The sequence below is a fragment of the Pleurodeles waltl genome, chromosome 3_1 (genome assembly GCF_031143425.1).
Source record: "Pleurodeles waltl isolate 20211129_DDA chromosome 3_1, aPleWal1.hap1.20221129, whole genome shotgun sequence".
In the NCBI taxonomy this organism is placed as follows: Eukaryota; Metazoa; Chordata; class Amphibia; order Caudata; family Salamandridae; genus Pleurodeles; species Pleurodeles waltl.
In genome coordinates this window covers 712,731,471-712,759,208 of record NC_090440.1, presented here as the reverse complement: position 1 = coordinate 712,759,208, position 27,738 = coordinate 712,731,471, and the positions used below count along the sequence as shown (strand labels likewise).

Below are 27,738 nucleotides of genomic sequence, written 5' to 3'. Positions count from 1 at the left end.
AGAGATGAGGGGTTAGAGGGTGGGATCCTGTTTTGACAGAGGTTATGGGTTTTGGCGGAGATACTGCATCCCAGATGGAAGAGGATTACTGCCTGGCACACTCGGCGAGGAGAGTCTGGAAGCCCGAGGGGTAAAAAGTCACAAGAGGTTAAGGAAAGTTCTCTGTTTTGGAGGAAGACCCTTCATCCATCTAGTAATACACAGAATGTGGGGATGGGATGTGATGCTTAGTGCTGGACTCCTGGGAAAGGGAAAATGGGGCATGGCCCTAGGCCTATGCGGTGGGCCCTCATTTTGTATCTGAACCTGTGTTCTTATTGCAGGAGAAGGTGGGGTTCCTGAGAGCTTGCAGCGGGTGGAGGAGATTGTGGGAAAGAAGATTGATTTCGAGAAGGTGGATGTCCTCGATGCTGCTGCCTTGGACAGACTCTTCCACAAGGTGACTAAAGATAGTGATCATATTGTGTTCCATTGATGGCCTGTAGTCCAGTTCTGTGCAAGCCGAGAAGAGAAAGAAGAGTAAATATTTACCTGGCTTTGAGCACAAAGAAGCCAAGCTTTTCCATAGGACCCCCTTTATAATGTCTCTCCTTTGGGCACACCATCATGGTGTCAGTTTGTCTGTTCGCTTTGCTTTTGAGTCAGGCTGCCTTTCATATTGTCTTTGCACTGGGCATCTATTAGAAATGGGGTCTCTAGTTGGCAGAGGCTTGCACCCTGTCCAAGTAGGGACCACCATTCTAGTCAGGGTAAGTCAGATACCCACCCTAAATTAACCTGTGCTCACCTTCTGGTAGCTTAGCACAGAGCAGTCAGGCTTAACTTAAGAGGCAATGTGTAAGTATTTGTGCAATACTTAATTTACATTAACCCAATGAAGACGCCACAAAAAGACTCCACACAGGGTTTAGAAAACTAGGAAATATTTATCAGTATCAAATAAGACCAAAAGTGACAAAAATCTAATTAGTAGATCAAGAGATATAAGTTTTACTTAAATATCTGTTGAAGCTGTGCTTAAATTAACTGTGCTCATTTTAGCGCCTTTACAGTAATTCTCCTTGGCAATAACAGTGTAATGACACAGTTGGAATCCGGACTCCAAACTTCCTCAGAAGGTCTTGAGGAGACCAGAATTCCACCAGTAATTCCTCCCCCCCCAAAGGTCAGCAGCAGAGACCGCACAGTCCCTGGGATCATAGTACCTTCTTTGATGACTGCAGACTGTATTTCAGTGTGAAGATTAGAGCGGCGTCCAGCATTATTCCAGTTTGGGAGAGTGAGGATTAGAGCGGGGTGCTGCAGTATCCCAGTGTGGGAGAGTGAGGATTAGAGCAACGTTCTACAGAATTCCAGTTTGTGTGTCTGTGCACTACAAACTGAAGCTGGCTGTGTTTCAGTGTATCTAACCAATTTCTCGAGTGATGTGCTGTTGCACTACTATGTTGGTGAGCAGTCTGTAGGCTTACTACAGTAGGGTGCTACTTTGTTCTAATAATTGTGGCTGCTGAGTGTTTGATGTAAATGGACTAAGCAGCAAGGTGCTGCAGTGTTCAGGAGAAGACTTTGCTAGAGCAGAATGCCTACATTTACCGTAAAGCCAAGAAAATACTAGCAATGGGTTCCACGTTGTACCAATTGGCCGTGCTGTTAGCTATTTATCTTTAAAGCAACTGTTAAGAACATGGTGATGCTTTTGTGCTCGGAACTAAATTACAAACTAGTTTACTACGTGGCCAGAAGAGCAACAGTTGACTGTGATGATTGAACATTTTAATTTTATACAATTCGACTGGTAGGAGTGAAAAAACTGACAAAACGGACCATTAGCCCATCTCTTTATGAATTCACGAGAGAGAGCAATGCTTACATGTAGCATAATCTCCGGCTCTTACAGGAGTGTAGAGCTTGAACAGTTTTATCATGAATGCAGACCAAATTCATGAATGGGTTAATATGCTGTAGAAAGGGCTTTAAATTGGATCAATTCTTTTTCGGCAGCTAGGACAGTAAGATGTGTGGGTCTTCACATTCCAGTGGATTAGAATCCATGCCACTTCATTCTGCAAGTTTGTAAATCAGATATTTAATAATGCCAAGGTAAGAAATATTCACATAGTTAAGGTGAGGCTTAATTAAGGTCAAAACTGCGGTGTTTTTTTACTTTGGATGTTCAAGAACTTAAAGATCTTTTTCGGGATTTGCTGAAGGAAAAATCTGGCCCTGACTATGCTTATAGTGTGGATCAACCTTGGTTACTCCCAAGTTGTTAACATTGCCAAGTGGCTCGGTGTATTACTCCGTTCTAAATACCAGGCTGTGATGAGGTGATGGGGGACTCTAGACCACCTCAGTTTTGAAAGTTTCACCTTCAACCGGTTTTGAGTTATCTATGCATCAACATCTGGTAAACGCTTGAAGAAATTCACTTTCTCTGACCAGGGGAGGAAGACATGTGAAAGGAAGCTGCGTTTCATTGGCATATACTGTATAAAGTATTGTATTCTCAAAGAGTGTATCGGTTTCATCATAGGAGCACATAACCCTACAAGGGAGAGACCAAGCTTATTTTTGGAACCCCCGCAGTCAAGATTGAGATAACAATGGTAAAGAGGACCAGGAAGTTAACAGAGAAAGATCTTTGAAAAAAGACCATATCAGGTGTAGGGCTGAGCCTTAAATTAATTGACCATCAGTCTACTCCGTACAATAGCATGCTGATGGCATCAGACTTTGCAGACAGAATGAGCAAGATCAGAGCTCCGACCCTGTCCAACAGGGCTGAATTGGGGAACCAAAAGCATGAGCTGGCACAAATGCTAAAATCAGCTTGTTCCCTTCATCTCGTTGCACAATCTCTCTGTTTCCTCTGTCCATTCTCCCTCTCTAACCACTACCCCTCTGCAGTCCCATCCCTCCTCTTTCTCTGCTGAAGCCTCCTTGTGCCTGCTGCAGTTAAACTCAACAAGCTAGGGAAAATAATACAGGCCTCAGGAACACCCCTGGGCTGTCAAAACTGGATTCGAAGGGCTCGAGCCCACTGGGAGAAATGTCCGGTGAAAAATACAAAAAATGGCTGTTCACTCTGCTCTAGTCCTCACACCCAAATTGGAGGCTCCTGCTTAACATTTGTCCAGAATTCCAGCTGCCCGAGTTTCTGTGTTCACAGCCAGATGAAAGCCCAGGGATTTCAAGTATAGTGCATCATTGTTCTTGTCAGGGTGAATGACCCTAGAGCAGTGGTTCCCAACCTTTTGATTTCTGTGGACCCCCACTTTAACATTAATGGAACCCAGGGACCCCCACTGAATCATCATTGGAATCCGGGGACCCCCGCCTGAGCCATTACTGGAAGCTTGGGACTTAATTTGTCAATATTTGTTAATATTTTTTAATTTTCTAGGCTCTCACGGACCCCCTGAAAAGGCTTTGCAGACCCCCAGGGGTCCCAGGACCACAGGTTGGGAACCACTGCCCTAGAGCATGGCTTATGTGGTACGACCAGGCTTCAGAGTAGGTGCTGCTGTGTTCCACTTTGAGTGAGTTTGCTCTGGTGCAGGTTCCAGCTGTGTTCCTGTCTGTGCTAGCAAGCAATAGCGATATCATTGTAGGGACTCGAGCTGGGAATGAGAGTGTACTGTTTGGTCAATTGAGCCTCGAAATAGGGAGCTGCTGTCTTCTTCTGTAGATGAGCGAGCAGTGAAGCAAGTGCTGCAGTGCTTCGGATTAAGTGGATTTGCCATGATCCAAAGTGCTTCAGTATTTCTGGCCGGAGAGCGGTCCCTGGAGCGGGCATTAGTATGGGTGAGCAGGCACTAACTGAATGTTCACTGGAGCTGGTTGTTGGCAGTGTTTCTGATTGGGTGATTGGACAGAAGTGCAGAACTGTGCAGTGTGGATGTATAGGTACCAGGGGCGGTTCTTCCATTAGTGTTCAGGGGCTGCGTCCCTTTGGAATTCCTACACATGTACAAAAAAAAATATTAAATAGATAGATTTGTTTAGAGATATGATCATATCCCTAAACAAATCGATGCATTAAAGTCTGGGGTGTCTGTCCTAGGCTGCCTACCCCGTCTCACTCTGAAGCAGGAGACCGAAGATAGGCAGTAAATCAACTTTCTGCACTGTGGTGCACGGCGCAGAACTTACCTTTCTAAACCCATTGGTTACCATTGTGGTCTCTGGTGGTATTCACTGTAGGCTAGTGACGCTATCAGCGTCATGGTTTCGGGTGTCAGAGTCTTCATCTCTGTGTGATGCCAGATGTCTGTCATTCACAGGCATAGATCCCACCCTTTCTCATTCATCACACGTAGCAGTGGATGCAAGCATGCGTGATTTGGTGCCCTGTCCTCAGTCATGGTAAGAATTAGAATGCTAATCCTGTGTTATTTAAATGGTTCTGAGACCCCTTGTCATGCTAACCTCTGCCACTGTGACACCACAGGCCCTGATTGCTGATCGCTGGCTCCTTTACAAGTGGAGCTGCTGTATTTGTTCCCCAGCAAAATTGTTCCAAAGGTTGAGCGGGGTTCTTGTTCCCTTGCAAAATTGATCCAAATTCAAGTGCAAAGCGAGAAATATCTGCTTACAGTAAAGTCTGTTATATGCTGTATTGCATTAAAACTGGCCCTATCTTCATGCCCTTAACATTAATGCCAAAAAATACGAATTGATGTTCGAACAATGAATGTTAAAAGGGTTAAGATAATGTGTGTCAGCCATTTAGTTCCTCTCTTATCTCATGTGTTGCTTAATCTTGCATTCCCCAAGAGAGCGAGGTGGTTCATCATGCTGTATTTCTGTATTGTTTGTGCATCTTATTACTCTTGTATAGGTCATACTTTGACTTGTGCCAGGTGTTTTTGAGGGGTTTTGATTGAGAGAGCTTGGTGCTGAGAATGAAGGCAAAACAAAATGCCTGTCAGTGTGTTGGTGTCTCTGCAGAGCACACAGAACAATGGTCATGTATTCCAGTTACAGTTGAAATTCATTGTAAATTTGTGTGAAGGGGGTGCACAGAGGTCAACATATTTAGAAGGCAAAGCAAAAGGAAATAAAGTGCTTAAATGTGAATGAGTGCAGTGTGTGTTTGGTGTGGTAAAATGAGGGAAATGCAAAGAAGTGCGTTCAGGGAAGAGTAAAAAGAGGGTGCTGAAGGGCAAAGAGAGGAGTTTGAAAATTTGCAAATGGATGAGATGTGCAGAGGAAAAAAGGGCATACATATCTAACATAAAACGCACACAACTGAAGTCATCGTCCTTCCACAGGCCTCAATAATATTTAATTCAGTCTCCCAATTTCAGAATTGAAACATTTCCAATGTTAATTATTTATAACAAATCATTGTTGTTACTCATTTATCATAAGCAGCTAACAACCATTGACAAAGTCAATAACTGACAGGTTTTAGGTGTATGTCAGTCGATGTGTTATAATTCTGGATGCAATAACAACCTCAGAGAAAAATCAAAATACAAGTCAGGTTGCACACTACGGTATCACAGAAATGTATTTTACATGTTCCCTTTTGGAGAGCCCCTACTTTTTTTCATTCCACTTGAAGATTTGTCTGCACATAATTCTGTATGACAGATTGCAGCCAGCATGTGGGTGCTTCGTGATGCCTGGTTAAAAAATGTTCTTCCAAAGTTGATGCCGCATGCAGTGCAAAACACTGGGCAAGCACAAACTTTAAAGGGCCTGAAGTTGTTGTGCTGTACAATTTGCACGTTAAAGTAACTGTTGAACATGTTAATGCACTAAGATATGGGTTCGTTTTTAATGTGTTTTAACATTTCAAGACTGTACATGCCCACTGCCTTTGTAAACCTTGCTTTCTCACTAAATTCTTTTGCTTTCAAATGCACCGTTTGTCAATCTTTTTTCAATTTTTTTTGGGGCGGAGGATCCACCCAGGACCCCACGTTTGTCAATTAAGCTTGCAGTTTCGCTTGCTGCATAAGCCATACCCACTGTTTACGCCCCACCACTTTCAAATGTCACCAGCTGCCACTGATGGGTAGTAGAGCAGGTGCTGCAGAGTTAGTTGGTCAGTCTGGTATTAGAGCAAGGGGGTGCACTGTTCCTGTTCGGGTGAGCCGCCGCTAGACTAGGGTGCTCCAGTGTGGGTGAGGGTACTGGACCTGAGATGCAGTGTTTCAGCTGGTAGCATACAGTTTGCCGATGTCCAAGAAGGATGGTGCAGTGCCCCACGCAGGGTTCCAGGGACCTCTTTGAACTACTGCACTTTGTTGTAGACCAGGTCTCACTGAGCCTGTCTTTCTTTGCTCTCAGCACAAGTTCTCTGCTGTGCTGCACTTTGCGGGGCTGAAGGCCGTGGGAGAGTCGGTGCAGAAGCCCCTCGAATACTACAAGGTGAATGTGACGGGGACACTACGACTCCTGGAGGTGAGTGACAAGAGCTATGCTGCCGCAGTTTTGGGGACACCGCCGGACAGCGTCTGCACGCGCCTTAACAAACATGGATGACAGTCTGATACATGAAATGCTGATATTTGAGGTGTGGAGACTGAGTGCATTGATGTATTTGATTTGGTTTATGGTTCTTTGTCGCAGAGCACGTCCTGTTATCTAAAGTAGTTAGTTGTTGGACTGTACAGAGAAAGGTAGCAGACATTTCAGTTAATATGTGTATATTCCATTACATGAGCCACGTGTGAGACTTGGATGGAGACTCTTGCCATGCCGTTCGTAGAAAACAGATTTCAGTGACTTAATCTTTAGAAGGAGAACTGTTTTCTTCGTGTTCCTGCACAGATTGAGGTAGGGTTTGGTGCATGTACCTGTATGTATTCGTTCCTGTAGTTATATTCGGCTGGGTGGATTCAGCACACCTGAACTTGAGCTGGTGAGTGACAGTTACGTTTTGACGCAATCAGAGGAGATGCAGCTTTTAGTTTAACTTGTTCATTGTTATATTTAAACCATGTGATTTTCACCTATTAAAGTGTTTTTGAAAATGCAGTTGGTTAATGAGGAGAGGCCAGGGAAGGAAGTGGAGTTAGGGAGTTAGACAAAGTATTAGAATATGTCTTCTGTCAGCTGTTGGGAATGGTTGGAGCCCGCTCTCATGGTCTCTAGCGTGTTTGTTCGTGATTCATCTGACAAGGACAGTATCGCCTGTGACGTACCCATTGTCGGCAGTTTTCCCGATTACTCCTGTCCCCAAATGGAGACATTTTTTGTTTACTTGTTAGGACATAACAACTGTATCTTCGGTGGCATATATGACACAGTGGCTCTGTAACCTGAACTCTTTCATGGATGTGGCAGGAAGAGACTGAGCATGACGCTTAAAGTGCCAGAGAGTAAATGGCTTCGACTACTGCCCTCACCCCGATACCAGACAACGAGTCTGCTGCTCTGCGCCCCAGTCCAGAAAAGCAAGACTTCTGTAACAATATAAAGATCCTACACAGGAAGTAAATGTCTGTGCCATGCCCTCTCCACCTGGGTTCCACCAGGCCCATTTGCAATGTGGTCCTGGAGTGTTTGATAGAAGTGGAGTTGTGGTAATGGGTAAACCAAATTCATTACAAATTCATGCAGTCATCTGGGACTAAGCAGAATTGAGGGCATTGTGGACTTCTGCTCGGTGTGCTGCAGCGGCTTTGAATACTAACCTGCCAATACGTTGACATGTACTAGTTTAGGGCTTTCTGCTTCCGCTTCAGGAAGCTTGGACAACTCTTTGTCTACCACAGGTTAATGCAAAGCAATAAAGTGCAAAGTCAGAAAACTATAGGGAGACTTCGTATATTTAATTTTGTATAGAAATGTAATTCTGTGAAACAAATAGATCGTTTATATGTAGAGAACTTATTATTAACAAACTATGTATACAGAAGAAAGTACCATGTTATTTGTTCAATAAATGACGTGACTAAGGTCTTTGATATTAACAGTGGACTTCATATGCATTTTTTAGATTAATAATGTAGAGAGAGCGTGTCTCCATGATTTATTATTAGGGGGAGGTAGATTTGTATTCAGTTGGTTCTTTTTCCCCCTGTTCCGCTCCCAGCATCCTTCTCAAGGGTCTTCTTTTTTTGTGATGGAATAAGGCTTCGTTGGCTAGATCAGTATTTCCAAATCTAATCTGCGCATAACATTTTCACATGTACAAGTGGTGGCACACATCGCCTGGTCCTGTTTTATCGGCTCCATGTGCTGGTTTAAGGTTTCAGAGTCGGTCCTCTAAGGACCATACATTCCTATTTATCTCTGGGCCTTGTTGTCGATTGTTGCAAAACTTTTTCCTGCTCTTCTGCCTTTTCACTTTTCTTTTATTCATTGCTTAGATTTGAAAAGGCAGTTCACTGTTGTGGAGCCTCCTTTGTCTATTTACCCTCTGCTTCCTCTGCTTTGTACAGCAGATGGAGGACCATTCTCTGCGCCCCCGCATTACAAACACCTACACTCATCAACGACCAGCTGCCAGTTAGTCCCGTCAGCAGCACCACCACCCCTCTTCCATCCAAGCTACAATCCCTCTGATCTCTCACACTACAAAACACCTCATGTAATGAGTACTGCCCACTCCACCTTGCACATTACACTTCTCCGTCTACTACACCAAGACTCCCATCACATACTAAATCCCCCCCACACCCACCTACAGCTACCCAGCTCTGGCTATGCATACATCCCTTTCTTTCACTCAGACTGCAGCTCCTCGTCTATCGTTCGGTTTACCCTTCTCCCCATATGACATTGACGCACAGCAGCTGCCATCTTTCTCCATTTCCTCCAACCACCTCCACAAAGGCCTTCTTTTGCACCCACTATGGACACACTTCACCTCACTTCACTCCTGTACACTACACCTTACACTCCCACAATGTAATCACCTCACATAAATCAATACTACCCATCACACATCTTCCCTCCCTCCCTCTGAACTCCACACCCTCATCTCCATAACCAACTGGGTAGAACGCAAATTAGATCTTGTCTACTTGAAATTCTCTCTGCTAGAGGACACTATATTCCATCTAAGCTGTAGACTATCTTCTCTCTTAGAGTGTCTACGGTCCCAGTTGAAGCCTCACTGTACCTGGCATTCAATACCGAGGAGTAGCAGTCTCCCTCGCCGCAGAGGATTCAGACCCATTCCCTCCCAGGCTGACATTGTCGACCTACTTGAAAGTTACAGCACCTCAATCTCCTCAGCCTCCTTCACCTCCTCTAGTCTCACTACCACCATCTCTGTAGGCCACTCCATCCAACACACAATTAATACTATTTCCTTGACTTGTCCCCAACACCTGACCTGCCCAGAGCAGTCACCAGCTACCAGGAACATTATTCCTATCAAACCCAAAACCCCTGACACACCTTACACCAAATCAGTTATCCTAGCATTATGCTGTTTACTCCACACTGCTGATCTGCAATGAAGCATGAGCTGGAAGTCTCAAGCACCAACACACACTGTGATCTCTTAATTCTTAGTGAGACCTGATAAAGTGATACATAGCATACCACTTTTGATCATCTTCTGCCTCCAAACTGCTCCGTCATCAGAAAAGACCAGATAGGCAGAGTCTGTAGAGGTATTGCAGAAATCTTCAAATACTCACTGCAGTGCAGAGATATAGCCAATGGCTCTTATTCCACACTCCAATCCCTCACTGTGGACCTCTACACTCAGCACAATCACACGTTTCAGATTAAACGCAATATACAACCCTCCAGGTGATAGATAACACAGCTTTTGTCGAGGAATGCATTGATCTGGTAAATGAACAAATAACACAAAGTGAACTTGCTGGGAGACTTTAATCTTCACTGGGGCACCACAGAAGTGTCTGCAGTGAACCACTTTGCCTTCGCTCTCTCCAACAATGACCTGATCCAACATAACCCATACTTGACCTAATTATCTCCAAAGGAGACCTGCTCCCGGTGGATGAATCTATACCAATAGACTGGTGTGATTATGACCTTATTCCTTTCACCTTACTACTGTCTCATATCATGACAATGGGCCACCCTAAAAACAATTACCTGGTTTCGAGATACCTAGAAGTTGTACATCAGTATACTCTGCAGCACTGCCTAGAACGTACTTACTTCCATCAGCCCCATCACAGATGTCAGTGGCTTAACCTCCCACTTTCTTGGATGGCTCTCTGACATGCTTGATCATGTTGCTGAACTTCAAAGCAAAAGGTAAACAATCTAAACCATCACTCCCATGGTTTAACAAGACCTTGTGTGAGGAAAGGAAAGCCTTAAGAATTCTAGAGAAGAAACGGAGACAGTCGCCCCCCACTACCAACCTCAAATGTCTCCATAAAGCAAAGTCCATATACAAAAGACATATCCTTTGTGAGAAATCCAGTCACTTTAGAGCCCTGCTGGACTCAGCCAGGAACCGACGGAAGCACCTCTGTGGTCTGATTAAAACTGCCAACAGCCCCTCCACTTTCACATCCATTAAAGCAGAAGAGTTTCTGTAGTTATTAGATTCCAAAGTAAAATCGTTTCTATGCCAAGATATCTACCCTCCCCCTCCCGTGATGTGTGAATCCAAAGACACTTGGCAAATATTTAACACCATTACTCAAAATCATCATGAAAACCTAACCCTCAAACCACTTTCTGGACCCAATCTCAGGTAACATTGCCAAAGACCTTACATGCTCCCATACTGGACTATATTGGGGAACCTCTTCTTCAGTCAAGGAACATTTCTTGACTTCCTCAAAACTGGGCAAGCCACCCTTCTCATCAAAAAGCCTTCCACACATACTAATGACCTCAAGAACTATCAACCAGCCTTACCTCTCAAAAATCATTGAAAGGTGGAGAATTCACCCAACGCATAAAAAATAACAACCTCCTAGAAGAATACCAAACGGATTCAATCAGGGCTACAGCACAGAAAGTTTTACTACAGATGGTCATTGATGCACCTCAAATCCTAGACTCCGGCAACTTCTGCCTCCTGATTCTGTCCCCTAACATTAACCTAAAAATCTTAATGGGCATTGATGGTGTGGTCCTTAAATGGTTTCAATCATTCCCCATGAGCAGATCACAGAGGATAAAGATTGATAATTCTCTCTGTACACCAATGGCGTCTGAGGACAAGGTACCCCGAGGATCTATCCTTGCCCCCATCCTATTCAACCTGTACATCGAGCCACTTGGATTCCTCCTTAAGAAAGTAGGGGTTTTCTATCAATATGCAGATGACATACAACTATATCTAAAGTTCTCCTCATCAAACGGCATCTTGCACCTACCCTCCACTGTAAACTCTGTTCAGAACTGGATGACTTTTCATCACCTAAAACTGAATACTTCCTCCTCACCCCTTCGAAATTAAAATTTTAATTACAATCCTGGATGGGTACATTCAACATCCTCAAAAGTAAACAAATCATTGTTGACAGTGCCATATCCATAGGGGTCCTCCTAGACTAGAAGAAGCTAAACTTGCAGTCTCAAATCAACATCATGGCCAGAAATACACGCTAACAACTGTGTCTTCCCTGAAAATGTGATACTACATTCCCTGGCAGGATATGAAACCTCTTGCTCATACACTGATTCTCTCCCAAATCGACTAAAATCATCCCATCTCCCTGAAATTGATTCTACACTCAGCAGCATGCTTCATCTACGGGGCCAAAAGGAATGACCACATCACCCATATGCTGGTCTCTCTCCACTGGTTGCCAATTGAAGCCAGGCCGAAGCATTGCTGCTAGACTTCCCGACCTTCAAAATGGAATGACTTCTCGCACAATCCTTCTAGGGTAGTGGAAGCAGAATTTGGAACTCGCTAACTCCAAACCTTGGCACTACTACCTCGCAGGTGACCTTTAAAATAGAACAGAAAGCCCTCCTACTACTCCTTTGAGAACATACTCACTCACCTCTGGGCACAGAACTACACTACATGAACTTCATCAGGTGCTTATACATGTTTCACTGCTGTATACACTGTCTTTTTCACTGCTATGTATACCTACTAAATTACTTCCTTCCTTTTGTAATTTTTAGAGCTTATGTAACTACATTTGTTATTTCTTGAACCTTTTATCTATGTGCTCTGGCACCTTCAGGTAATGTTCACACTATATAAAAATATATATAAAAAAAATATACAATTCCTCTGGCTTTCACAGTCAGCTATCTGTCTCTGTTTCCAGTATGGGGGTGCAGACATAGTATTTTATCATTTATTTTTTTCTGTTTTTTTTTACTGTTATTACAAATGCTACAACGCTGTACTCCCTCTTCAGTAGCCTGTAACCTGTCATCTTGTACCGCATGGATAGTAGTGCCTTAGGAAAGCCTTTCTTGATGACTTATGGACAATTATCATTTTCTGGGGTTTCAGCATTTGGTATATGCTGAATGTTTCCTTCATCTCTTGGGTCTTAGGGGCTATGGACTGAGAGGTATTTGTGCCTCTCTCATTTCGATGCAAATCTTTGTTGGAGTTGACTCCCACTTGCAATGGTCCTAGCTTTTACAGTTCCTCAGTCTTTACTCAATATAATAAAATTGAGTTAATGACACTCGAAAAGCATTAACCAACGTCTTCCATGGGGTGTTATTTAGCATTTTGTTTTTATGGATATTATGTTTTTGTTTTCATGGCTAGCATAAAGCTTCCTGAGCCCCTGAACATGATGCCAGGATTGGTTTAGTACTGTTCAAGGATGTGTTGTACTGTTGTTAATCTGTACTAAGCGCACCCTGCAGTCTCCTTCATAGCAGGGTTCTAATCAGTCTGAGGCAGCCGTAGGAGATCTGGTAGTGGATACACTGGTAAATGCAGCCTCTTGCTCAAGAATCCTCATTCCTTTAATTCTAACTTTTGATGTGTGCAAGTCTTGCATGGTTGAAGTTGGAGAGAATGAAGTCCACTAGCACTTAGAAAATCAGATGCCAGCGTAATGTTTAAAACTTTTAATTATATCATTATAAATAAATGTATTAATTTTGCTGTGCTATATTTAATGTCTGTATTATTATTATTGTGCATTACCTACCATCTTACAAGAGCTGCAGTGAGCCCTGGGTGTTACACTGCATTGTGGACGTAGCATACAGAAGACGTGAGGACAGGGCTGGGTCCATATACAGACCATGATTAGAAAAAGGACGTGTACCGGGCACGACCTGGAAGCATCAAAAACAGAGGGGGGAGTAGGTGTCGGGTGACGAAAGGAGAACAGGGACAGGAAATAAAGAGAAAAGTACTGGGTGGGGGTAATGGAGGCTTTAACAGAAGCAATATTACGAAAGGATTGTTGAACAAATGAGGAAATGGGTGGATTGGGAGAGGTGGATGCCCAGATATTCTTTAAAAACGGACTGATATTCTGCAGAGAGGAGGTAGACAGGGGAGACTGATTTTAATAACATGACTACTTTCACAAGTGACTTGTTCCTCAGAAAACTCCTCAAACAGTTGATAATCTGTGTGATAAATCAAAGCACCACCAACAAAGGCATTTGTTAAAACTTGTTGTTCTACTTTGACACTTGTCAGTTGCAAAGGCCCATCATGGGTTCGTGGTCAGTCTGTGTACATGTCACTTGCCGGGGATTTGGAAGTGAAACACCGCTAGCGTGTATATTTAGAGTTTGTTATATATCCAGTGAAACCGTTTTTTACAAGCGGGCGGGCTGTCACTTGCATGCATCCTCACACAGATAGATGTGGCATAGATCAACAGTGCTAACTTGTAGGACTGGGACACATCATAAACCCCCACCCCCGTTGGCTATGCCAGCAAAATAGTGTTGTGACCAATGTGAGGTATTGTAAATGCTTTTTTTCTACATTAGAAGTGTAATTCTGTCTTTCATTAAACTTTGGACAAGTGGGGTTTCAAATTCAACCATCATTGAATGAAGGAGTCCTTACAGTGGTTTGTGAGCTACTAGGGTGGTGATCTCTGATTGGGGGTCCTTGAAGTAGTGCAATGGGCCATCTGTCACCTGATTACTAGGAGCAAAAACGTTATTCTCAGGCTCTGACAAAGTCCTGCTCTGTCTCTCCCAGCCATGTACCTGAACCATTTTGGTGTAATCTTAGTGAAAGAGGAATTGTGTCATGCTTACTACCAAAGCTATAATAGACCAGTCCTAATGAGTAAATTAAGTATCAATTTGTGGACAAATAGAAATCGATAAAGCACTTGCAAAGTGTAAATAGCAGGTGATACTGCCTGTGCCAGCTGCTTCATGAAAGAACACCTCAAAGACTTGTGTGACATATGACATGGTTCCTAATATTTGCCAAGAAACCTATCCTTTCTCTTTGGGAATTAAGAGTTGTCGGTCCCAAAGTACCTCCACAATTAGTTATATGCTGCCCCAAACAAATGGAAAGTTGGGATGCTGTCTGCTTTTTCCAAGCATACAGAGTGTGAGGCTGTCATTCACTGTCATCAGGGTTAGCTGCAGACCTACACCCCAACTCTCTTGAGTATGGAAGAGTTCACCATCACTTCTGGAAGCAAGTAGCACCAAACCATTACAGTAGCTGTAATCACTGAAGACCTTTTCAGTGTTTGGCGAGCACTCTGCTCTGACTGCATGGTCAAATGGTCATTGGAGACTGAGGAGCGCCTTACAAGGCAGCAGTTTGAGATATTGCTACCAGGCCGACATTAGCCTGTACTATAACAAGGGTCTACAGAGGTAGATTTTGACTTGTGCCTCAGGGGACAATCATCAGCGTTCTAGTCCCACACGTGTCTGATACTGGGCAATCAGGTTTTGCCTCTAACACATAGCTGCTTAGTTGCCCCTTGTGATATAGGACATCTGTCACTCTTAGGTTTTTAGAAAATAGTGCTTAGCATAAAAGAACTCTAAGCCATGCTTACAATGGAATCTCAGAAACACTAGATTCTACAAGGCAAAGTATTTTTGACTAAAAAAAGCCAAGACTGGCTAAAGCTGTCGAGGATGACCTAGGTCCAACTTCACATAAGTAATATCAATTGTTTGTGGATATATGCAGCGTGCTTGAATAAATACAAAAATGGAAGAAGATGCAGACCTTAGCGCTTTCTGTCATGTTTTGGCTTTGAAGCACTGTTGTCTTCATTCTGAACCTGCTCCCCTTTAGATAATGCATGCTCATGGAGTGAAGAACATTGTGTTTAGCAGCTCTGCCACCGTTTATGGAGACCCTGCGTACCTGCCTATCGATGAGAAGCACCCCGTGGGTGGCTGTACCAATCCTTATGGAAAAACCAAGTACTTCATTGAGGAGATGATCCAGGACCTCTGCAAGGCTGAAAAGGTAAAAATGAAGAAAGATGTTGCTCGAGATTGCTCTGTGTCTGTCTGTATGATGCACCAAGCAAGAGATCTCTGCACAAGAGACCCAGGAAGAAAGCTCTCTGTTTCTGCTCAAGCCACCAGCAAGAGACTACCTCACATGCATTCACAAGTGTACAGATAACTCATTGTAATCATTTCCTAGCTTCAAAACATAGCTACAAAATACCACAGATCCCTTAGATGTGTGATTATTGCGTGTTTTCCTCTAAACGTCTCTCCTGTTTCTCTTTTTGTCCTTCCCTCTACTTGTAAGTCAGTTTGATCTTCTGCTTATATATGTACACTTAATCACTTGTCTTAAACTGACGCATCTTTGTATTTATGTTGCCCCAAACAGGTTTTGTCTTGTATTAAACATGGATTTGTTTTTCTGATTGTATTTTTAGGGCTGGAATGCAATCCTTTTAAGATATTTTAATCCGATTGGAGCCCACATTTCTGGAAAGATTGGGGAAGACCCCCAAGGAATCCCAAACAATCTGATGCCGTATGTCGCTCAGGTATATTACTTGCATTTAAAAAAATATTTTCAGCTGTTTGTGTCTGGAATTTAGTATGTGTTTAGAAATGGATAGAAAACTCGTATTGATGCTAAAAATATTACATGTGGCCCACACCAAATCTCAGCAGACATTCTTTGATGCAAGTGTGTGCTTTTGTTTCTTATTTGCACTTGTGTATTTTATGAGGTGCAATATGTTTAGTAATGCTGATATTCTATGAATAACTAGAGATGTGGAAATATTACTTATCATTAAAAAAAAATCTACAGTAAAATTGACATTTCAGCAACAACGAAACTCGCTGTATCTACCTTTTGTGAGATGTCTTTTTTATTATCTTATTATATGACTGCAGTAGTAGTCAGGTCTGTCCCTTTTTCTGCTTGAATCTTTTTATTGTTATTATCGTATTCATAATTGCCTTACAGGCATATAAAACATGCACATTGTACAGACATACATTGCAGTAGGGGAAGCTAGAGACAGTACTCCCGGCATAATTTGTAGATGTCATGTGCGTTAACTGGCAGTTAACAGATCTCCAATTGGTGTCCATAAGCTATAGCTAATATAAGAGGGGAGTGCATCAGGCCCAGGTTGTAGTACACAGACCCCTATCCGGGGCACTTGTCACATCAAGTTTAAAAATTGCCCTGAGATATCCTCTCAATGACCAGCTCTTTCACATAGCATCATAGAAAGGTGAAGATTCAGCATTAATAGCATGTAAAACAATACCACCACAAGTACAAGTAACAACTTGGAGTCCGTATCAAGCACCCCCACATCCCCCGCACCCATGGTTCTGTCTACTCCGCCCATCTAAGTCTCTCAGTGCATGATCACAAGGGTTGTCTCATTCTATCCACTAGGGTCTCAGTCCTCCCAATGGGAGGATGCAAACGAAGTTTGCGCGTCACTAGAGACACAGCAGCTAGTTCCTGCGCGCTGGCAGCTTATCCAGTCGTCAACGGTACGTCATTAACAACAGCAGTTTCCATGTCCACCCTCTGTCCTAACTCCCGCAGTTTATCCTATATCATATCCCAGCTATTGGCCAGGGGATATTTACGTAGGCCCGGATTGTCCTCCCTCCGTAGCTCCACTCCCTCGGCTTCGGCCCACACCATTAAAGATTTTTCCCATGTTATTATTGTTCGAGACTCCGTGGCTTTCCATCTCCTGGTAATTAGGTGCTTGGCCGCCAAAAGAGCAAGATCTAGGAATGTTGTTGAGGCTTTATGTTTCTTAGCTCTTGGGAAAAGGCCCAGAATAGAGGCTTCCCATGTGGACAGCAGCGGTCGCACCGTGCACTCCGATAATCACGTCATAACGCAACACTAGCAAGTATTTAAAGAGGGACAGGACCATAATATATGGAGTAAGTCTGCCCCTACCAGTATACAGTGGGGACAGGCAGCATCCACTCAGTGGAAATATTTATTACGTTTAGCCGGTGTGAGGTAGGCCTGTGAAAGACATAAAACTGGATAAGGTGAAACCTAGAATTGCGTGGAATGTTAGTGTGGCTTGACAATGCTACGGCCCACTCGTTGTCAGGACAGGGCCGGGCCAAATTGCCTTCCCAGCTAGTACGCAGTGCAGGTGTGACCTGTGTGTATTCTGAGTGCGTCCGTGAACCATTGCATCAAGTGCCTGCCCTGCCCCATGACCTGCATATATTGTAGCAATAAGTGTATTGGCGGCTCAGTTGTTATGCCTCCCCAGTGTCCTGATAGTGTTGCTATCAAGGAATTATCTAACACAGTGGTTCCCAACCTGTGGTCCGGGGACCCCTGGGGGTCCGCGAAGCCTCCTCAGGGGGTCCGCGGCTGCTTAGAAAATTAAATAATATTAACAGATTAGGTGCCAAGCTTTTAGTAATGACTCAGTAGGGGGTCCCTGGATTCCAATAAAAATTCAGTGGAGGTCCCCGGGTTCCAGTAATGATAAAGTGGGGGTCCACAGAAGTCAAAAGGTTGGGAACCACTGATCTAACAGAAACTGCCCTGATGGCAAGCCTGCCTCTGCTGCTAGTGTAGCAATTGGGATTAGCGCTATATAAATCCCCCAGTGTATGCAGTTCAGTCGCATGCCAGGGCTCCAGCTCAGTACCGCTCGTGAGCCATGAACCTTGTTGTGTGCTCAGCAGTGCCAAGGCAGGCGCATAGGGAAGAGTTGCATGCATGAGGCGCAAGCTTCTGTGGTAGCAGCGGTGAGCCACACTCACCAGGAGCGCCTCCGGTGTCCCTGGCTTTGCAAGGGGGTGGAAAATACGTAGTACCTCTGGCATTGCTCAGGGTGGTGTTTTTGTTGCCGTATCGGAGAACTGGTGGCCAGAAAGCCACTGCGCCACCCACTGGAGCTGGGAGGCCAGGTAGTACTGCTCCATATTTGGCACCGCCAGGCCGCCCCGATCCAGAGGCGAGTACAGTTTATTCAACGGCCCTCGTTCCATATAAACTCCCTGATTTTGGATTCTAGCTCCCTAAAGAACTTGGCCGGAACACAGTGAGTGGGGTTGGAGAAGTAAAATAGCAAGCGAGGGAGAGCCACCATTTTTCAAGAGGACGATTCTTCCCATCACTGAAATTGGTAATGTTTTCCAGAAATTCATCTGGGATAAGATGGAGGTCACCGCACGCCTGAGGTTTCCATCATGGAGATCCTCTTCTGTGTGGAATATGCTGATGTCCAGATATCAGAACGTCCTAGTCTGCCAGGGAATAAGTACTCAGAAAAGGCGAAGGCCTGGATTTGGCAGGGCGGGGTTGAAGGGGAACCAGCATGATTTTGCCCAGTTGACCCGCAGCCCAGAGAGTGCTGCAGATTTTTGCAGTATATCCGCAAAATATCCCTAAGGTACACAAGAAGGTCATCCGCATATAGGGACACAATGTGTGGCTCGTCACCCAGTGGGATACTCCAGGCCTTCCCTCTATGACAGAGCTCCACCACCAAAGGCTCAATTGCAAGGGAAAACAAAAGCAGGGAGAGAGGGCAATCCTGTCGGGTTCCACTACCCACCTTGATTCGGTTAGAAATGGCCACGCCGGTCTTAACTCTAAGCTGAGGTTGGGTATATAACAGTTTTGGCAGTCACAGGAAGTAGGAGCCCAGACCCAATTGTCGCAGCCTCTCAAATAGATAGGGCCATTCCAGGGAATCAAAGGCTTTTTCCAGATCAAATACTAGGCAGCCCGCCCGAGGCCAGTCCTGTGTCGAGTATCTCATGACCCTGAATAAGCGCCTGTTGTTCAGGGACGTGCTGCAAGCTGGCACAAAGCCGTTCTGGTCGGGGTGAATCAAACAAGGCACTAGAGGTGCCAGTCGCATCGACAAAATCTTGGCCAGGATTTTATCATCTGTGTTGAGCATCGCAAGTGGCTTATAGGAGCCCACTTGTGTCAGGTGTCTGCAAGGCTTGGGGAGGGATACTAGCAGCGCCTCTCGGTGTGATGCAGGTAGAATCGATGTCTCCAATGCTTCTTCATAAAGGCTGGAGAAGGCGAGGTGCAATCACTGAGTAGAATGATTTATAGAACTCTGTCAGGAGGCCGTCGGTGCCGGGGGTTTTGCCAGCAGTCAAAGTGTGTGCACTGTCTTGTATCTCCAATAGTGTCAAGGGGTGTCTAACTCCTCCCATTGCTCATCCGTCAAACGGGGCAGAGGAGTCAGGGAGAAGGATTCATCATAGACCGTTGGATTCGCTGTCAATGAGGAGCAATATAGGGCAGTGTAATGGTGTGTATCTCATTTGGGGTGTAGAGCATATCACCTGTCGCTGAGCGTAGCTCTATTATAGGGGCGCAGTCCTGTTCTTTGCAGATCAGCCAGGCCAACCGCCTGCCTGACCGATGAGCTGCAGCATGCGTATGGGCTGAGTGAGCAGCGTAGTTAAGGCAGCGCAACCTCTTATTAGTGACCCATGTTCCGCTCGGGCGGATGCCAGCCAACAGGTATCTATGGGGTGTTGAATAGTGCTTTGCTCGTAGCAGGGTCCTTTCCACTCGGGTTAGGTCAAGTTCAATGGATTTACGCATGTTCCATTGTCTACCTATACAATGCCCTTTTATAAAGACCTTGAATGTCTCCCACTCAAAACCTGACAATGCGGAGCCAGCGTTGTGTTCGAAGTACTCTGGAATTGTTGCGTCCAACGACGCCTTAAACTTGGCATCTTCCAGCAGCTCGGGACGTAATCGCCATGTGGGGATGACGGGAGAGGATATGTCTCAACCCAGCTGCAAGAGCTGGGGATTATGATCAGCATTATTGCGGCCCAAGTAATCAGTCCGCAGGACAGCAGAGTTCAGATTGGTTGTGCAAAATATTCTGTCAAAACGTACATGTAACTGATGTGGAACTGCAAAAAATGAGTAGACCCTGGTTTCAGCATTGTGCTGGCGCCATGGGTTCAGCAGCTGCCAGTGCTGGAGCCATTTCTGCAGCGCACGCGCAGCGTCCACTGTAGGCGCAGTAGGCACAGGGGAAGGAACGGTTTAGGTGGGGATTTAGTACACTGTTGAAGCCACCTCCCAGCAGCCAAAGGAAATCGCTCCATCGAGAGAGGGGGTCAGATAGCTTACGGAGGAAAGAGGCCTGGTCCACATTCGGCGCATAGATGGACCCTAACAATAGCGCCCGACCACTCAAGCGTCCACACACAAGTACATAGAACCCCTCAGCATCTGCTTCACATTCTTCAGCTACTAATGGAGTACCTGGCCTGATCCAAATTAGAGCCCCTCTGGCATAGGAAGAAAAATTTGTCTCAAAGAGCTGCCCTCACCAGTGCCACCGCAACCTGGCAATCTCCAGCTGCGCAAGGTGCGTTTCCTGTAAAAGCAATATGTGGATCAAGTGTCTCCTGAGGTATGCGTGCTGGCGTGTGTATGCTGCGCACGTTCCATGTAAGGATGTTGGTAGGATTCACAGTTGTCAGCAGATTAATAGTGTAGGATGTTGGCTCTGTATGCACTATTTCAAAGTAAGGAATAGTATGCACAGAGTCCAAGGGTTCCCCTTAGAGGTAAGATAGTGGCAAAAAGAGATAATACTAATGCTCTATTTTGTGGTAGTGTGGTCGAGCAGTAGGCTTATCAAAGGAGTAGTGTTAAGCATTTGTTGTACATACACACAGGCAATAAATGAGGAACACACACTCAGAGACAATTCCAGGCCAATAGGTTTTTGTATAGAAAAATATCTTTTCTTAGTTTATTTTAAGAACCACAGGTTCAAATTTTACATGTAATATCTCAAATGAAAGGTATTGCAGGTAAGTACTTTAGGAACTTTGAATAATCACAATAGCATATATACTTTTCAAATAAAACACATATAGCTATTTTAAAACTAGACACAGTGCAATTTTCACAGTTCATAGGGGAGGTAAGTAATTGTTAGTTCTTGCAGGTAAGTAAACCACCTATGGGGTTCAAGTTTGGGTCCAAGGTAGCCCACCGTTGGGGGTTCAGAGCAACCCCAAAGTTACCACACCAGCAGCTCCGGGCCGGTCAGGTGCAGAGTTCAAATTGGTGCCCAAAACGCATAGGCTTCAATGGAAAAGGGGGTGCCCCGGTTCCAGGCTGCCAGCAGGTAAGTACCCTCGTCTTCGGAGGGCAGACCAGGGGGGTTTTGTAGGGCACCGGGGGGGGACACACGTTAGCACAGAAAGTACACCCTCAGCAGCACGGGGCGGCCGGGTGCAGTGTGCCAACACACGTCGGGTTTTCAATTGGAATCAATGGGAGACCAAGGGGTCTCTTCAGCGATGCAGGCAGGCAAGGGGGGGGGGCTCCTCGGGGTAGCCACCACCTGGGCGAGGGAGAGGGCCTCCTGGGGGTCACTCCTGCACTGGAGTTCCGATCCTTCAGGTCCTGGGGGCTGCGGGTGCAGGGTCTTTTCCAGGCGTCGGGATCTGAGAGTCAGGCAGTCGTGGTCAGGGGAAGCCTCGGGATTCCCTCTGCAGGCGTCGCTGTGGGGGCTCAGGGGGGACAACTTTGGTTACTCACAGTCTCTGAGTCGCCGGGGAGTCCTCCCTGAAGTGTTGTTTCTCCACAAGTCGAGCCAGGGGCGTCGGGTGCAGAGTTGCAAGTCTCACGCTTCTGGCGGGAAACACAGTCATTTTAAAGTTGCTCCTTTGGAAACAAAGTTGCAGTCTTGGGTGAACAGGGCCGCTGTTCTCGGGAGTTTCTTGGTCCTTCTAGAGCAGGGCAGTCCTCTGAGGATTCAGAGGTCGCTGGTCCTGGGGAAAGCGTCGCTGGAGCAGTGTCTTTTCGAAGTGGGGAGACAGGCCGGTAGAGCTGGGGCCAAAGCAGTTGGTGTCTCCGTCTTCTCTGCAGGGTTTTTCAGCTCAGCAGTCCTCTTCTTCTTAGGTTGCAGGAATCTGAGTTCCTAGGTTCAGGGGAGCCCCTAAATACAGAATTTATGGGTGTGTTTAGGTCAGGGAGGGCAGTAGCCAATGGCTACTAGCCCTGAGGGTGGGTACACCCTCTTTGTGCCTCCTCCCAAGGGGGAGGGGGTCACATTCCTATCCCTATTGGGGGAATCCTCCATCTGCAAGATGGAGGATTTCTAAAAGTTAGTCACCTCAGCTCCGGGCACTAGGGGCTGTCCTGACTGGCCAGTGACTCCTCCTTGTTTTTCTCATTATCTCCTCCGGCCTTGCCGCCAAAAGTGGGGCTGTGGCCGGAGGGGGCGGGCAACTCCACTAGCTGGAATGCCCTGTGGTGCTGTAACAAAGGGGGTGAGCCTTTGAGGCTCACCGCCAGGTGTTACAGCTCCTGCAAGGGGGAGGTGATAAGCATCTCCACCCAGTGCAGGCTTTGTTACTAGCCACAGAGTGACAAAGGCACTCTCCCCATGTGGCCAGCAACATGTCTCGAGTGTGGCAGGCTGCTAAAACCAGTCAGCCTACACAGGTAGTTGGTTAAGGTTTCAGGGGGCACCTCTAAGGTGCCCTCTGGGGTGTATTTTACAATAAAATGTACACTGCCATCAGTGTGCATTTATTGTGCTGAGAAGTTTGATACCAAACTTCCCAGTTTTCAGTGTAGCCATTATGGTGCTGTGGAGTTCGTGTTTGACAGACTCCCAGACCATATACTCTTATGGCTACCCTGCACTTACAATGTCTAAGGTTTGGCTTAGACACTGTAGGGGCACAGTGCTCATGCACTGGTGCCCTCACCTATGGTATAGTGCACCCTGCCTTAGGGCTGTAAGGCCTGCTAGAGGGGTGACTTATCTATACTGCATAGGCAGTGTGAGGTTGGCATGGCACCCTCAGGGGAGTGCCATGTCGACTAACTCGTTTTGTCCTCACCAGCCCACACAAGCTGGCAAGCAGTGTGTCTGTGCTGAGTGAAGGGTCCCCAGGGTGGCATAAGAGATGCTGCAGCCCTTAGAGTCCTTCCCTGGCATCAGGGCCCTTGGTACCAGGGGTACCAGTTACAAGGGACTTACCTGGATACCAGGGTGTGCCAACTGTGTAAACAAAAGTACAGGTTAGGGAAAGAACACTGGTGCTGGGGCCTGGTTAGCAGGCCTCAGCACACTTTCAAATCAAAACTTAGCATCAGCAAAGGCAAAAAGTCAGGGGGTAACCATGCCAAGGAGGCATTTCCTTACAAATAGTTCCCTAGATCCCCGCTCGAGCAGAGATCTAACTCTACACGGCTGATGGATGGGGTTAACGGGGGGTTGAAAACAGGAAGGACTTGGGTTCCAATCAGAAACAAACGTACACAGCTTGAAACTAACTGCTGCCATAAAGATAATGCTGTAGAATACCATCAGAGCAGAGGGACAACTGGTATCTGCCCAAACTGTCTAACTTGCCTGGCGGGCGTATCTAATGCGAGAAGGAAGTAACCACAAACCGAGAGGTGGAGGGGGGTGAGTATTGCCCAGCAAGCTCTAGGGCGGAAGATCCTGATGCATCGCATACTTGAGAAGCAGATAGGTACGCACCGCAGCACCCAATGCAGGACCTAACAATCTAGGCATGGATACAACACTTGCCGCACAGCCAGGGAGGATGGGAGCAGCACAGCGCAATAGTTCACACAAGAAGCAGGTCAACTAGACCATGTGGAGACAGGGGCGATATGTGGCGCAGCTCGGCCCTACAGACATCCCATATAATAGTATAGCGCACCGATTTGTGGACTGAGAGTTGTGCATATAACAGCAGTAGAAGCTTAGCTAATATTGTCCCCTGACGGCAGTGTCATGATGATGGTTCTCTGATAGCCACCACATTTTGTAGTGCTTGTCTTCATTCACGTATAATCTGTTCTAGTTCAGGGGCATGGCCTGCTCCCAAGGGAGGGGCATGGCCTGCTCCCAAGGGAGGGGCATGGCGTCGTCTGCGATTTTCTCCGTCTGCAGGATTGCAAGTCCCGCAGTGCTGACCCCTCTGTCATCGCCTCTTTTTGGTTGACCAGGTTCATAGAGTCCAGCCACTCCCATGCTGCTTCTGGGGTGTCAAAGAAGTGTACTCTTTCACAGGCCACTACTCGCAGCCTAGCGGGGAAGAGGAGGGAGTATGTTAGATTAAGGGCACAGAGTTTGCGTTCACAGACAGAAAGGAGGTCCGCTGTTTTTGTACGGCGATGGTGTAGTCTGGGAACATCAAAACCTGTGCATTGTCTACCTGGAGTGTCGGGAGCGATCTCACCTCACGCAAAATGTCACTGTCTGCAAAGTGCAGCAAGCTGAGCAGGAAGGGACTTTGTCGGGACTTGATGGGCACGTTTAATGGAGAAGAAAGGGGTCAGTGATCGTGCTGGGACCAGTTCTCGGAGCCAGTTCTCAGCATAGGCAACTGCTTCTTAGCCCTCCATGCCTTCCGGTAGGTCCACGATACGAAAGTTGTTTCTCCTGGTGAGCCCTTCAGCAACTTCCACACAACGCTCCAGAGCCACTATTCTGCACAGTACTGCTTCCATAGAAGTCTCCAGTTGGTTCGTCTTAGGAGCAAGCTCATCTACTTGGCCTTCCAGCAAGCAAGTCTTTTCCACCAGTTTGCGAGGGTCTGCATGAAGCAGAGTGAGGTCACTGGCCACCTTATTGATCTTGCTCTCCAACGAGGTTCGGGTCTGGTCCAGAGAGGTGGCGATGCATTCCACCGCTGCCAACACCACGTCCAGTTTGTGACCATCAAAGTCTGAGGCCACAGCTCTCAGCGCCGGCTGCTTGCTCCCCGTTCTGGAGCGTAGACGGCCCATCTCTTCAGCTGCTGGGTCTTGACAGCTTAGGCTCATTGATTCGGCCGCGCTGGGCCACAGCGGCCGCCAGGGTGCGGTGCTCCAGGAACCAGGAGTGCAAGGGGGCCTGCTTGCGTGCGCAGTGTGAAGACCAGGATGCGCAACAGCACAAGCAGCCCTCCGTGCGACGGTGATAGGCACTAACTAGTGCGTCAGTTCACCGTGTTGCTCCGCCGTGTATTTCTGATTTCTGCCTCTGCTCCAGGCTCTACACAGGGGCCTTCCTCTTGTTTTCTTGTAGAGTGGCCCCTCCAATTCAGCCGATTGCCCTGTCAGAACTGGTAGCTTCGTGCGGGCTGGGGGCCTCTTGACTGTTACAGGATGCCTCACGCCCAGTCCTGCAGGATCCAGACAATCATGCGGGGGAGGAGGGGAAAGCTGACAAGAGTGAGGGCCCCACCTTGGGGCCCCCAGGTCGCCGCCACAGTTCTATGAGCCCGGCTCAGTTCTAGGCCTAATATCAGGCGCGCATCTGGGGTCTATCCGGCACCGCGCCGGCGGCAGCAGCGCACGGAGAACCCCGGCCCAACCAGGCCGCATATCACAGGCCTCCTCCTTCGCTTCCCACTGCCCACATCCTTTTTCCACGCGGGCTGACTCACCATTACCTGCCGCACCTCATCTCTTCTCCGTCTATCGTGTCCTTGCGGGGCTCGCCTGGGTCAAACTACTTGCCTGCAGGCTTCCTGGGCCGAGCTGCTCCTCTCCTCTCACAGCTCAGCTCTCCCCCGTACAGGCCCGACGGCTTCAGCGCCTCCTCTGGTCCCCCAGTCAGCGCCGCCAGTCCCCCATGGTTCCTGCTCGCCTGCATGTTGTTGTACGGCGACCCATCTCCTGCCCAATGTCTGATAGGAGACGGATTATCGGGGCTTCGCCACGGAGCCTCGCTATTCTGCGTCCGCTATCTTGGCCGGCCAAGCCAAGCCACGCCCCTCGTAGTCGGGTCTCTCCCTTATGGTGTCTTTCATCAACAGTGGGATCCTCTGTGTTAAATACAAGTACTCTATTTGTAGTTTATTTTGTGATGTAAAGCCCTGCAGTGATTTCGTACTGCATTTAATGACGCAAGGTATTTAGAAATTAAGTTGTTAGTATGAAGACTCCTGTGGTATTGGTGACATTCCCGACCTTGGGTAAAAGCCCTGCTTCCATTGCTGTTCACCTTGGGGTCTTGTATGTGCTGGCTTTTGGTGGCTGTAAAGCTCGACCTGGGCTGCCACATAGGCTGGTGTGTGGCGGCTGCAGATGTTGTCCTTGGAAAGAAACAAAGTTTGGTCACTCACTTGACCTGTTTTTGCTAACCTTTATAATCATCTTGGAACTGCTGCTTGTAGCACCATGTAGTCCATTCTGGATGGCCAAGCCTTTGGGATCTTTGCCTTTTTCCTACCATTGTTGGTGTTATGGACAGTAACATGCCATGTGTGTTTGTCTCTCGCTCTGCAGGTGGCCATTGGACGTCGGGAGTACCTTAGTGTGTTTGGCAATGATTACAACACATGTGATGGAACAGGTAAAAAAAATGCTGCATGGTTCTTCCTGGTTGGTAAAATCGACACTGCAAAAACGTACTCTATGTTAGTTAATGTTATGTTTAATACAGTCACACTGCTTCTAAGTGTGTCTATACTTGACATGTTATCTTTGTATATTTGAAGTATTGCCACACAGAAAAAAGCTATGTAAGACACATCATTGGGCGAATGACATATTTACGAACTCGACCTGTTGAAAGCCTACGACCTCTTTAGGCCGCAAGTATAGGCCTGAAACATGTTGGTGATTTAGGGTCATAGGACCATTACATCCCAATACCCCAACATAGTGTTTATTTTTAACGTTACGATCCACCCCCCTAATAAAGGGATACCTTGGGAGTGGAAGAGGAATTGTATTTTTAAAGCTAAGCCCTTCTAGCTAACTATCTTCATAAGTGCTCCCTGAGATATGATTGATCCCACCCTGACCTTTAGAAGTCAGGGTGAACACGATGATGAAGCATGCCACTAACAGAGTGGGTGAGGGTTGTATAAAAGAAAAGGTTTCCCCTTCACCACTCCAGCAGGAGTGGTGAATTGGTGAGGCACCTAACAGATTCCTCCCACCCTCCCCCGCTATTCTTCTCCTCCCCCAAACTTTTTCCTGGTGGAGACGATCGAACACCAGAAGGGATACTCTTTAAGTGTAATAGTATTTACATAAGAAACATATTGTTCAGTTGTAGTAAACAAACTTAAAAAATAACATACATGCCATTGATACAAACATGAATGATAATGTTAAATTAAAATACTTTATCCAGAAATATTAATCAAACGACTGACTACCCATGTACAGTCCTGTCTTATGGGTTCGCATATTATGTCACTTCATTATTCTCCCACAAATCAATATGAGGAGGTGAATAGATCATATAGAGTCCAACTAGACTCTATACGATCTATTCACCTCCTCATATTGATCCCGGTCCCCCACTGCGTAGGCGATCCCTCAGCTCATTTGGATCTAATCCAAATTCCAGGGTCCTTCATTGACACTGCAGGACGTCAAAGCCTTTAAGGAGGCCATGTTGCATATATTTGCCACACTATCGCATCCTTCTGGCAGGC

The 27,738-nt window shown here is 46.3% G+C and overlaps 1 protein-coding gene across 2 annotated transcripts in view; it reads left to right on the top strand.

The window, feature by feature from the left end:
- GALE (UDP-galactose-4-epimerase) overlaps window positions 1–27,738 on the top strand; it is an 87,163-nt gene that overhangs the window by 22,961 nt on the left and 36,464 nt on the right. For both annotated transcript variants that reach the window (XM_069223455.1, XM_069223456.1), the window contains exons 3-7: window positions 324–439; window positions 6,301–6,414; window positions 15,134–15,310; window positions 15,738–15,851; window positions 26,576–26,642. In XM_069223455.1, coding sequence (XP_069079556.1) covers window positions 324–439; window positions 6,301–6,414; window positions 15,134–15,310; window positions 15,738–15,851; window positions 26,576–26,642 — 588 coding nt within the window. The remainder of the gene's footprint in view (window positions 1–323; window positions 440–6,300; window positions 6,415–15,133; window positions 15,311–15,737; window positions 15,852–26,575; window positions 26,643–27,738) is intronic.